The sequence below is a fragment of the Barbatula barbatula genome (genome assembly GCF_947034865.1).
Source record: "Barbatula barbatula genome assembly, chromosome: 5".
NCBI classification, from domain to species: Eukaryota; Metazoa; Chordata; class Actinopteri; order Cypriniformes; family Nemacheilidae; genus Barbatula; species Barbatula barbatula.
In genome coordinates, this window is record NC_136769.1 from 17678305 (window position 1) to 17692606 (window position 14302).

General features: G+C 39.5%; 1 protein-coding gene across 1 annotated transcript in view; it reads left to right on the forward strand.

The window, feature by feature from the left end:
* Positions 1–12317: 12317 nt before the first annotated feature.
* Positions 12318–14302, forward strand: part of baiap3 (BAI1 associated protein 3) — a gene marked incomplete at both ends in the record, with an annotated part of 28337 nt that continues 26352 nt past the window's right edge. The window contains one exon of the mRNA XM_079457417.1: positions 12318–12466. Coding sequence (XP_079313543.1) covers positions 12318–12466 — 149 coding nt within the window. The remainder of the gene's footprint in view (positions 12467–14302) is intronic.

Genomic DNA, 14302 nt, shown 5'->3' on the forward strand with positions numbered 1-14302 from the left:
GATCCATTTCCAATCAGCTTTGAAAGGTAAGTACCTTATCATTTTATCCCAGTACTAAATCGACTGGTTACCCAAAAACGAAATTTGTCATTTGTTTACCCTCTTGTCATTCCAAACCTGAATAGTTTCATTCATGTTCTGCAGAAAAAGATATCTTGAAGAATGTTGGTAGCCTTACAACATTGGCCTGATTGACTTCCATTTTATGGACACAATCACATTTCTCAAAATATCTTTTGTGTTCCACAGGAAAAACGTCTTAATGATTTTATACAACAAGGTGGACGATGACAAAGCTGTGATGTAAACTATTGCTTAATTACTTCAGCAATTCAAGATGTGGACCCTTTGACCACTGTTTTCAGTTTTAGTCTTTTTGTACAGATGGTAGGTTTCAAGGCAAACCAAAAATGGCAAAATATTCAGTTATACCTTAAAGGTCAATCTGCTTACTGGCACCAACACTAGATTCATCTTGTAATTTTGAGCACTTTATAGATAATCAGCCTGATAGCTCAATTTTAAGTGCTTTCAGACAGTCAGGACAAGTGAAGTGAGGGACTGATGAGAGTCTCGCAAAAGTGTCATTTATCTTGACTTGAGTATTGATTTTTTTTTTTCTCAAAGTGCTGTATGTTGGTCTGTCTTTAAGCTCGCACTCAGCCAAGTTTCAATTTGCTTAATGGTGGACCAAATTTGAGGTTGTTTTGTTGCAAGCAGAAGAGAGTAATTTCATTAAAGCACTACTTCAGCTTGACAATGGGGTAGCACCTAAATCTCACTTGTTGTAAAATGCAATTTAATCAGCCCATCAGATTAAGAAGATGCATGGACCCCTTCTAGAAAGGGCAGTGGTTTGTGATTTTTGTCTTGAAGGGATCTAACAGCCAGGTATTGTGCCCATGCGAAAATGTCCCACATATCCATCAAGGGTAAAACAGTATCTTGCCCTGAACCCTGCACTTAGTGAAGTAAAATGCTGAAGCTGGACAATGTCTATGCTAATGATGAATTCTTCAGAAAAGAAATGTTTAATAGTTCTGACATTAACTCGGTATGGTGTTCTCGCTGTGCTTGTTTTCAGGAATAGCGGCTTTCTGCTCTGTGAGCTTGTTAAGACTGCTGATAGACTGATGAAATGCAAGACTCGAGGGTGTCCTGGCAGTTATGAATATTTTCAGCACAATTTTCACGTTCTGATCTGTAAGAAATCCAGCTAGAAACTATTAGTGAGGCATATTGTCAGTGTGTAGAGGGTAAAAGAAAGACCTGATGCCAGATTTTAGGCTGGTAATTGAAGGAGTGAAGGGAATAATTGGTGTAAAACATAATTTGTAAGAAGATTTTTACCAATTTGAATCCACTAGATTTTAAACACTATTTCAGTCTGGATCATTAATTTGTAAAGCTTTTTATTACTAATTAATGAATCACTGTTACTTATGTAAACTTAAGTCTTCTACATTTAAAGGTGATTTACGTAACTGTGTTCAGAGCTGTATAAAGACTATCTTTACACAGGTATTTGACTTGTTTACGATTAAGCTATTAGTTTTTATTTTTAAATCCACAGGGAACTGTTTTACCAACCACTCTGAACCCCTTAGTCAGTCACTGCACAGTAAAGCCTTGGCAGCCATACACAACATGACAGCATTTGCTTGGACAAGCACACATCACATTTCCTAGAAAATCTCAAATGTGTCTGCATGGTTCTCTGGTTCCAAACTGCGCAATTTAAAATACATTCTCAGAACCTTTTGAAGTCATTTGTGCATGAACCCCAGGGGTTTTAATAATTGCTATCTTTGAGCTGGTTAAATTAGATTAACACACAATGGAAAGTATGCTTCTGCAATGCAATCATAAACCCTTTAGAAAAGTTGATATTCGTCTCCGCCTGATTTCCATTTCGAGTCAAGGGGCCTGTTTCAATAAGGAGGTCCAACCAACTTAAACCTTGAACTCAGTTGATTTACTTAGAAATAAGAAACTTGAGTTTTTGTTCTCAGAACAGCTAATTTGATTTAGTTCAATTTTCTCCGGTTAGGCTAACCCTGGCTTAAGCGCGTACACCATGACTATAAAAAAAAACATCATCAATGGAGCTCTGATGACCATGGCAACGGCACCATAAAAAGCAACATGGCGGCAGGAAGCACTTGAGATCGAGGCGCACTTTCTGCTCTGCATACAGTGGATTTAATGATGTGCTGAAAAGGAAATGTACCGATAAACACATAAATTAATACTTAAATGAATATAATAACAGAAATAATAATAAAAAAATATGTTCTCACTTGAGTCCTCTGATTATGCCAATTAGACGTCATGGTTTATAGGACACCTGTATCCTACTCGGGTCCTAAATTGTTCTCCTGAAATCAAAGTACATCCCTATGAATGAATGCAGCCTCTTCATACTGAATCATCTATAAAAGCAAATATGACATATTTGTCTCTGTGTGATCAAAATGTGTGCCATGAATGACTATTTATGAAGGAGTTACACCACTTGCACTTTAAAAGTGGGAGAAGATCGAAATGAACTCTTAGCTTTACCAAACCATCTCCCGACCAGGTTAGGTTCACAGAGTTAGTTACTATGGCTGCTGACTCTGAGTATAAGTTTCCTCTCTTTTAGAAAAGTGCTCGAGTTACCCCGCTTTTTCGGGTTTGACATACCTCGCATTCTGAAATGGAAAACGCAGAGTTTCCCCTCATTTCAGGGTTAATATAGAGTTTTCGCATAACCTCCTCTTATTTATCCGATTTTTCCGTGCACACCATTATTATAGAAAAATGTATTTGCACTGGTAATCTTTTATCAAAAAAATCAACAACAACTCTTCATCACGTGAGCAACAAATAACTACCCTCACTTCAAACATTGATCTCTCCTCTTTCGCCCCACTGACACTGAAGTCACCAAACTTCTCCCCATCCACCCCACCACCTGTCCACATGACCCATCATATTCATAACAAATTTTTTAATATAAAATGATTGCCGTATTCAAATTAAGGTGATCAAATATACACGAAGTTACTAATTCAACAAGTAAAGAATTAATTTACAAAAGCAGATAACTCGCATGATAAAACACATGTGACTCAGGAGTCCTCTTCACCAGCCCTAACACCTCACAGGTTTAGGAGCCATAGTTGCCTCATTTAATATCCATTGTTAAACGTAATGGGAAATTACACAGGTGTTTAAATATCATTATAAGGAGACCAAGGGGGAGAAAATACGGTCTTTTCTCTTGACAAAACATGACTGTGAGCTGACATTTATTCCTAAATGTTAAAATTAAGACGAATAAATGCTGTAGACTAGAGGTATTGTTCACTCTCATTTTAAGTAAACTAACACAGTTTCCTGAGAGAATGTTATTTCAACGTATTACCAACATTTTAATGAATTTGAACCCAGGTTGTTTATGCACAAACTTCTCAAAACACATTTCTACCAAAAAGCCTTGCTGGTGGACCTTTCTGCAACAGGTCTTAAAAGTAAAGCTGTTGTTTTTTTAAAGATGCTGTGCAACAGACGCTTCAAATAGTCTGAAGCAGCTGGGGCGGTGCACTAATGATGTGCCCATGGAAACAGACAATGTGAACGGTTTCCTCTGATCAAAAAACAACTGTGAACCAACTCGAGGGGGTCTAACACACCTTACAATTTATAGCCTATATCATGTGGCTGTGTTTGAAAATTCTGCAATTTGTGGTTACGAAATGAATATTTGCCAGCGTGATGATGTTGGTGTATCTGGCTGTTTACAAGCACTCTGTTGTTTGTTGACTTGCATGTGTTTGATGACTGTGAAGCATTTGGAAATAACTCTCTAATTCTTTTCAGCATCCTACACTCCATAGAATAACCTTTTTTTCATCTAAATGGTTCCATGAAGAACCTTTCTGTTTCACAAAAAATATTATAAAAAGGTAGGAGAGAGAGGGTTCTTTAAAGAACCATTGACTGAATGCTTCTTGGTGGAAATAAAAATGGTTCTTCTATGGCATAGCTGTGAAGAACCTTTTAAGCACATCTTTAAAAGAAAACCTATTTTTACACCTGACATCATATTGTATTTCTTCCAATTATGTAATGTTTCGTATGGCTTGGTCATGATTGCTTTAATGGCATTAAAGAAACCCTTAGTACCTTATGAATGATTGCAATTATACACAGATGATGTCTGTATATTGCAGTTCTGCCCATAAAAGCTTGAAGTGCGTTCTGTGTGGAAAGCTTTTCATTTGATCCTTTAAAACTGGGTTGCATTTGAATACAAAACAGTACACGGCTTCACAAGTGGGATGGTGGAAGTGGAAACCTCAAGAGCTTCAAAGGACCCATCAATTTGCGGAAACAGCGACTATTCATAAAGTGCAGGCCTTAATTCTTCATATTATATGCACTTAGTATTTGCAGGAACACAACACAAAACATCCCGTTCAAATTTGGCCACTTCATGTGCATTCAGAGAGAATGAACCTTGCACGATACAGTCTCAAATTGTTTCTTCGTGTGTAGCCCTTGAACATGGATCAATGGCTTGATAAATGCAAACTCTTCCTTTTTAAAAGGAAATTAAATTAAATATTCACCTAGAGTGTTTGGAAAAATTTGACTCAAGGAAAAATTGAAATGTTGCCTCAAAAATAAACTTACAATAATAAACAAAAACGAAATAAAAATGAATTAATCTTATATAGCGGGTAGGCTTCCTCTGTGTTTGGGGGATAAATTATGTATTTCTAGAATGGATGCCTACCCGACGGACCCAGTGAATCCTCAGACCTCCTCTTCCTATATTCATATTCTTAAGTGCTCCCTCTGTCATGCATAAGGTATGGGAAATGTCCTTTTGGACAATTCAACTATACTGAAATAGTGGGATTATAACACCTGCGGATCTGAATTAATCTTATATAGCAGCATCAAAAATATTCCAATAAATTATAAAATGACAAAAAGCTAAAATTGCTAAAACTGAACGTAGAATTAACACTCAAATTTAATAAAAAAATAAAAGCTAATTTAAAAATATGAATAAAACCAAAACTATAATAACTCTGGAGCCATAGAGTCTTGATGCCAATCCTCGTCCATTTCCGCTATTTAAGCTTCAAAGCATCCCCGTGAAACCAATGAAAGTAAACAATCCCACATCTTTTTCTACCCAGGTACCAGCATCTTCCAGCCATTTGGAAACCCTCTGCCGAGATGCCTGGCTGGTGCTTTGTTTTATTGGCTGTGGTAAAGAATAATTTCAGTGTTGAGAGGCACCTCACCCCAGCAGCTACGTAATTAATGTGTCCGAGCCTATTTATAGTAGCGAGGAAAGGCGATGGAGACGTGGGTGGTGTGGATGGGTGAGGGGTGCTGTTGGTGGCGCAGGGAGCGAGGACAGGGGGCCAGTGACACCTTTGCGTTGCCTCATAGTCGGGAATTCTGAAGCTTCCTCCGTAGATGACTTGATTCTTGCCTTTCGGTTTTATCAAGTTTGAGATATATTTATAAGAACTTCACACGAGCTCCAAGGATTGGCTCTGTAATTAAACAACCTGATGCTCATCTTAAGTCCAAATGCTCCGGTGTGGGACATTAAATGCAATGAACAGCCGCAGTTTGCCAATGATTGTGCTTTCATTTTTTTAATTGACTTGTCAGTGCTGTGTTTTGAGCTTTGTCAACATTCGCCAGTGTAGTTTCACACGCTAGGAGAGTCTAACCAATAACTCAATCGATAATCAATTACAACAACAGCTTAAAAATCATGCTTGGAGGATCAATTTGAACCCCCCTCTCCTTTTGTCCTTATTAAAAGAGTCCAGAATAAATGATATTTTTGATGGTCTTTGAGTGCAGGTCATTTTTCTCTGGTATATCAGAGGAGTCATTTGAAAAGAATCCGCAATGTTCAGTTCTTGTTCTGGCCCCCCTGACTGTGAGCGTCACGTTTCATCCTATTCTCTCACGTAGGCTATGTGTCTGAAAACAAGGCACTGGCACGTTTGAGAGCTCGGGACCATGTTTTTTTTCTCATGCTAATAAATCTCTCAGTTCTACTGTCTGCACGATAGCACCTCCTCCTACTGTTTTGCCTAATTGGAACAAAATAGAGGAGACCTACATAAATGCCAAGCCTCAGTTGGGTTTTTTTTCAACGGGCTCCAGTGGAACAGCAGTGAAACGATAGTTTAGAGGTGTCACGGAGGTTCTTCACATAAATTCGCCCTATTTTTGACATGCTGGCAAAAAAGGGAGGCTCAATTGTTGAGCTTCAGCATATCACGATTTATAAAACTGAAAGCGGTCCAGCCTTTGATATTGGCAGGCAATACTGAAGCTCACACAGGGTCTGTTGTGCTCCATATAAAGAGAAATGACAAATTTCTGCAAAGCTTCCTTTTTTGTGTTCGACACTAGCATTAGTACTAATGTAAACATGCTGATTGTTCCCACTGCTTTTTTAGACCAAACGTTGAATGCTCCCTCACTTTGGATAAAGCATCTGCTGTTTGAATAAATGCACATTTGATGTAAATGTGAAAATATTCACACTTTCTGTACATTATAGATGCAGAAGTCTGTTTGTCTTTGGTAAATGGCAAATATTTTTATACCAGCATACGTATATGTTATGTTTCATCACAATGCCCTCAGACAGGTTTACTTTTGGGGTCTTCACACAAACAAATGTGTAAACATGCTCTTGTTTTAACTCCAAAACAACGTGGCAGAGCTCTTTATTCTTCACAGGGCTGACAGCCCCTCGGCAACTGCTCCAGGCATGCAAAGTGGTCTTCCACTTCCCATGACCATATATGGATTATACCGGAGCGCGCGAGGGGAGAGGAAATAGTCTTGGAGAAATTAAAACGTTTTCCTGTCATCAGATGAGGACAAATTAACGTTCATTGCTAAATTGACATCTCCCATCTTAAAGGGGTATACCAGCGAGCAGTCGCGTAGATTTCCATGGGCGAAGAAAAGTCTGAGGCGCACACAAACAGTCGCACGAGCATCGCGCATCAGTGAATGAGAGATCCACAGGTGAGCTGCTTCATATTGATCTGGATGTGTTTTCATTTATAACGCATGCATTTTGTATACAAATAGATGCGAGGTATTATTTGCTTTATCTGTTTTCTAAGTGCGCAAGTTAAAAAAACACGTTGTTTGCATTAAATCTTAACAAGCCTACATTATTTTATTATTAGTCGGTTTGTTGTGAATTCTTCGCCATTTTTGTGACATTCAAAACATTCTTTAAACAATGTGATCTAATGTGAACCTTTGTTGACTGGTCGTGCATATGTTTTATAGTAGTTTGCCACCTGTAGTCATGTCGCAACAGATGTTATGGATGCTGAAGTAGGGCTCGGAGGGCGCAGTTAAAAGCACTTTTTTTCTAGCATGGCTGACAACGATTTGCATTAACACAAAACTATCAGGTTGCTTTTAACACATTTAGTAGCCTGTGTAAATATTAACAATTTGACAAAAGTGGTCGAATACGTTATAATGTAACCGACATCGTTAAGTTTTGTTGGTCTGTTTCCTACCAAGTGCCTTTGCTCATTGTTATTAAAGTAATGAATTGCGCATAAGACTAAAATGATAGCCATTTTCTTTAAGACCTTGCATTTTTTAAGACGAAGTGAATTGTTTTCACTCTAAAAATAAGAAACGGTGAAAAATGCTCATTTTAATGCTAACGCGTATTTTATTCTCCCCTGGGAGACGCTTTGATGGCGCAATGGTCCACGAGGGAGTTAGTTGCCAAGACAACAGCACATATAGACACAAGACAAGGTTGACGATCCAAGAAGCGAATTATATATCAAGTGATGGATATGTATTTAAACACAGCTCAGAGTGCAAAAACATGTCAGTTGTCAAAAGAAACATTGAAACTTTAATATTTCACCACTTCGTAAGTAGTTTGATGAAGTGGGATTATTCATCAAAAACATTATTTAATAAACAATTGCATCTTTGTTGATCTGAGAGAAATAAATTCAAATAATTTCATGTCTGTCTTTCCTATTCGTGGTTGTTTAAATTCTCAGGAACATTTCAATATTGTTGAGGCATTACATTTCTTTTACATTCACCGTAGAGAATAAAACAGTCCTTCAATTGGACTCCCACAATGTGAAAGTACAGACTTTCCTGATTGACAGTTTAAATCTGTGCAGTTCTTAATGGGGCTCAAGCAGGCGTGTGAAAAGAGATTCCTGCCACATGTGAAAGACAGCACTCCTTCTGTCAGTTGTAGGTTGTAAATGCCTTTCTGGAGATATAGAAAAAACTTGTGGATTTGCATTACTTAAAAAAACCTCTCGGCATTTCATGTGCTGAAGTCATGCCATGTTGTTGAGGTTAAGGGTCCTTCGACTCAAACCATTAGAGCTGTTGACTTTCTCATTTCTCTTTAAAATTACGACGGCTCGACATGATTTACCCCTCATTTTACCAAATAATCAACCGGCACACTTGTACGACATTTGAACGAATGACATTTCACTGTCTAATTTGAGTTTTCTCAAAGTTGCTGTTGACTTCAGTATTTCACCGTGGTTTCAGTAAGAGATTTTCAACTTTCTATGTTTAATAAAAATTCATTGCAGCTTTCTCATTCACGATCCTGAGCCCAAACTAGTTTTGCACTGATATAGTTAAAGATGTTGGTTATTTATCCGTTACATATATAAACTTGCCTACACGGCATGGAGATTGTTGACCTGAGTGTGATTTGATGAACATTGAACAAAAATGAGTAGAACAATTTTATTCAAAACTGAAAAGTTGAAAAATGTATTAGAATATCAAAGTGAAATTTTCTATTCTTTTAACATCTGTCTCTTGAAATGAGTTAGTGATTTGAGTCTTCTGTGCAGATGTTAATTTCAAAACTAGTCAATTTCTTGTTGCCATGATGGTTCGGTTGCAGATTTTAAGTGGTAAAACTCTTTAGTTTTTGGAACAAAGCAAACATTTCCCTTACTGTCAGTGTTCAGTTACACAACAACCTCACAGGGACGGACAGACTGTGTCATCTAACGTCTATCCAATTTGTTCCATCACATGGCGAGCGTAAAAGCATGTAAACATCTCAAACGTCGCCTTGAAAAACAAAACTACGGCCCTATTCTTCACGTTCGATCGATCGCAATTGCAAAATGTTTGTGCGGTATTATGCCTGACGTTAACGTTGATCAACACTCCAGATCGGCTCTTAGAAAATGGCCTGGTGGGAAATAAGCTGGCATATCTCCCCTTATGGCCCTACACCTTTATCAGAGCCTGGAGGATTATTGGCCCTTATCGGCACCTGGATCGTAATGATATGTGCCCCGTTTCCCCTCTTTACACCTCCCCCATCTGACTGAATTCACTGTGGAAGACCTTTTATTTCGGCACAACGCCAGAAAACCTGTGTCACATTCCTGCAGCATCAGCCCTGAACTCACGAGCGCCTGTCTTTGTGCTGTCAGTCAGGTTCAAAAACTGATGGGATGTTGCCTCACACTTTCACTGAATGCTCTCACCCCGGGGAAAAGCTGGGGCTATTCCACACCCACGCAACCGATGGTGTTGGCATATTTCGAGAAAGAATTGTGCGTCTGATAAAGCCGAAGGACTGCATTGATTGAATTACACTGTGGCTTGGCAGGTTAAAATATTTAAATATGTGTGTGTATATCGTTTCACTGCCGATGTGGAAAACGGCACTCTTACAGGCAACCTTTAGCCCAACATTCAGAGCTTCATAATGAGAAGGACACTTGACATTTCTGCAATTTAGAAAATATTGGAGACACGGTTATGGGCTGTCTCATAGTGCTTATCCAGAAAGACTTCATTGTGAGAGAAGATGTCTCTATGACAATCACAGGGTTTGCCATCACAAATTATAATGAAAAACGGTTTGCTCAGAGCAACATGAAAAATAGGTAACAGTGAATAGGTAAGGGAGAGCTGTCTACCAAACGGAGCACAACTTTTGTCACGTGACCGTCCATCATATAGTTTATACATGGGAGAATACAGTATAAAACCTTTAAAGTCGTGAACCGGAAGTCACAATCAACATTTTCTGAGAGAAATGAAATATTAAATGCTAATTATAGAGGACGGGACTTGTTTTTATTCAACACAAATCCATATGCTGTTGTTGCATTTATTGATTTTATAAACAGTTATTCCATATAAATGAATAATGAAAGAATCATATGAGATGATTTACTTACTGACCTAGTGCAGCACACATCTAACATACAACATATACATACTAGGAATGTCTCATTGTAGTCTTTCTTGACCTGCATATCTTGGTAGGAAGAATTTGGCACAAGTAAATAAGGGATGAGGAAGGGGCTCTGGTGCAGTTTGTGTGGCAGACCATTGAAAGCATTATTACAGCTACCCCGCCTCATTTCACTTGACAAAAATCATTGGGTTAACTTATCTATATGAATGTGAGTGAAAATCTATAGGTTAAATCAGCTGCTCAGTCCCTGTATATGAATGACTGTATAAGAAGGAACATTATGAAATCAATAAAACAATTTTGTAACAATTGGAGGTATTGAAATCGATAAAGTCTAAAATTAAAGTCCTTCACTGCATGTCTGAGAAGAGCAAAAGATGGAAGCATAAATGTAATATTGCTTATCTGGTGACAGCCTCTTTAACTTTGACTTCTTGTGAGTTCAGGAATGTGTCATCCAACAAAACTTAAAGATGTTAACTCTTTCCTCATAATCCCCTGGTCACCATCACCGGCTTAACTGATGAAAGGTGAAGGAACCAAAAACAAGAGCATGCTTTGTGCTGCTTTTGTCGAATCCTGTGTACCTGCGCTGGCGGCTCGTCTCGCTCCCGCGTTACCATAGAGACCCCTCTATCCCCAGCGGAGAAGCCTTTGACTGCCAGGTATACTGTCTCTCTATTGAGCAACGGTGTCACTCACATAGCAAGAGTCTATGGAAAGGTCGGAGCGCTCAGCGGGGACCACCAGTCGGGATGCCGGTGGTCCCTTGGCAGCTGTTGCGTTGTTTCGGTTAGCATGTCAGTTCTCACCTTTCATGGGAGCTGATGACTGAAACGGAGTGACATCCAGTTCAGATGGTCCCTCTGGGAAGCAGCTGTTTGCCGGCCTGGTGCTAATCGCCACCGGTATGCTCAGGTGAACGCACATCTTTCAATGCGCAGCACTCGATTCCAGCACGGCAACCGGTGGTATGTGCGCTGTGTGGGGACAGACGCTGTTTTTCTGCAAAACCACTGTCTGGTCCCCCGATGCATGTCTGGTCAAATTATGGGGATGTGAAAAGCAAACATGTCTTTTCCTCTTGTCCCACAGAGTTATTCACGCTGAGGGATGTCAGTCATGAGCTTGAGCTTCATGAACCCTGGAAAACAATCTAGACCAGTCAGTGACCAGATTATCAATGACCAGTTGATTTGCAGTGTTAAATATAATCCCCCAGAATCATGCTAGATCATATCAGAAGAAAAACATTGTGCCATTGTTGTATTTTATGGCGTTGATCCATAGATAACTGATACAGCAGTGGGCTAGACTCCTCCTCGAAACATTTAGAAATTTGACAAAGGAGGTCTATCTGTCATGAGATGAAAGGAGTGTTTGCACATCTGCATCTCAATCAAGATTATTTTCAACCACTTGTTCTGAATCTTTCTCTCATGACTTTCAATGCTCATTTTTCCCCACAATTTCTCTAGTGAAGTTGCCTTTCTCTCATTGACTAAGTGTTGTATGTTAGTGAGTCATGCTCACTCCGAACCCAGAATGAAGTGGCTGTTGTTCACGGCTCTCAAACTCCTCAGGTTAAGAGCACCGGCCATAATCCTCTGATTCCAGTCAATCGGAATTAAGAGCTTGTGGCGGCCGTCTGTGCCACTTTTGAGTTGTCAGGTGAAAAATCTGCCGGCATTGTGACATTGAGAGTAATTGCAGGCTGGGCTTCTCACTCCAGTGACCGCTTGCCGCGGCCGCAGACAAATGGGCCTGACACACATGTCAATTAATGCTGGACAGGAGCAGCGTGCACCCTATGCAAAGTGTGTTTATAACTGGATTACGAAGGGGAGGGATGATGCCTGTAATTACTCATCCCCAAGCACAACCAATGGTCGGCCTGAGAGGTGGACGCTGGGTTAATTGTTTCCTCTTTTTAATTTCCACACCCTTCTTTTCGAGATGTTTTTTTACATTCTCCAGCCGTGGATTTGATGCAGTATGTGGTCTCTGCTGCAGGTCGTGAACAATCATGTCGACACTGCTGGATCTGAAGAGCAGTGTACTGAGGCAGGTGCAGAGGAGCCAGTCTCTGAGGACCAGGAGAGAGCCCCCTGCCGCGGCCAGCGGTGATGGAAGTCCCCCAACGCTTGTTCGGCGCTCTGGCACCACCATACACAGGTGAGTCAGGGACACACTAAGAGCAAAAACTAAAAGTTTGAACTAAAACTTGCACAGGTGTTGTAGGAGGACACTTCTTAAGATTCACAAAGGATTTTTGGAAACGCTTTAGATTACAGCCCACAAAGAATCAATTTAACTATGGGCACTTTTATTGTTGCAGCACACACGATCGATATTACTAACAGCACACTGGAAATATGAGGAAATGATCAGTTTCTGCTTTGTTTTATTTGACCAAATATGCTACTTACACGGATGATAAAAACTGCCAGTCATTTTAATCATTTCAGTGTTTTAAAAGTAATTTAACCCAATCCATGATCTTCCATACAGCAGGGGTTTTCCTTTGCAAGACCCACCAGTTTTTTTCACAAACATGTTTTCCCATGTTTTATAACTTTGTGTGAGACAACTGCATGTTAACTGCAATGTTGTGTGTTAATGCTAACTTTCTCCCAAAAGATTGTGTAGCAATCCCTTAAGTTTAAAAAACAATCCTGTCATTTTTCAAACTCTTTCCCCTTTTTCAGCTGATCTAAACAAATTGTCTAGTAGCTTCAAGACATTTGAGATGTACTAAATAAGAATAGCCAATTGTAGAACCGTACAGTGCAAAAGATGGTTCTTGATAAGAACACGTGAGGCACTTGTGGTACTGGAAAGTGGCTAAAACCAGTGATTATAAAATCAAACCAAGGCTTCACAGGGCTCATTCGTCAGTTTATGGGTTACACAAACACTCACCTTTTATTTCACTTCCCGAACATGCAAAGTCAGTAATTTGAATTTATACATTTTGAGTGTCTTCCTTTTTGTCATGCTTTCGTCCATGGTTTTGTCAAACTGTCAAGTGTTACCGGGCTGTAAAACTAAAGGCAATTGAAATAGAAAATGTCAACACATTAAGGAAACCTTTGCACATCAAACCCTTGCAAGGTGCCTGTACGAACTTGTATTTTCCCTTATTGATACAGTCGATATAGTGAAGTCCTTCTGTTTCAATGTGTTTAACGATTGAAGTTTTATATTGATCTATTAACTTCCCGCAGATCTCAACAGATGGTGGAATGACAGTCTATGAACAGGCCAGTGACTCATTATGCTCTCGAACGCCTACTACATCTATACTACATTCACACTTTGAGTATGACTCAATCTTGACACGCTGCTCTTATCACATTTCAATTTTATCTGTGTTAAGAATGACGTACAAGAGTGGCCTTTGTGTGGATCGTGAAACAATTACTGTTCTGGCTCAATGCAGTTTTACAAGACTATTCCTAATCATTCAGGATTGGTTTTCAGACAATTTCCACGAGCCACAGACAGACGTGATTCGGTCTCTGTGGTTAATTGAGAATGAAAGTTTGATCTTTACGAAAGGCACAGAGCGTCGTAATACCACAGGCTACGAATTTAGCACAGCCAAACGTGTTTTAAGTGTTCCTCTGCCGCCGCTACATGGATAGATCTTGTTTCTTGTTTTAGTTCATGCAGTCAATCAGAGGTACACAACGCAAGTCACGTCCATGAACCAACAGCTTTGCAAGATTCGCGTCCAGAAACAAAGTCGATTGTATTGCAGTCTTCTTCTCAGCCTTTCTCGTTTTGAATCCTTTTCTACTGATTTCAAAGCCAAACGTAATGATGGGCATATGCACCTTGTGTTTCTATAGCAACCGAAACACGTCTGTTTATCACAGCTGCTCCTAAAATATGAGCTGCTTTATTTTTAATGACTGCACCTCTTCTGTCCAGGAGGGAAAAACACCTGTTACGTGCAGCGCAGAACTAAGCGATTGTTTTGTGCTTGATTTGATGTACGCGTCTTCA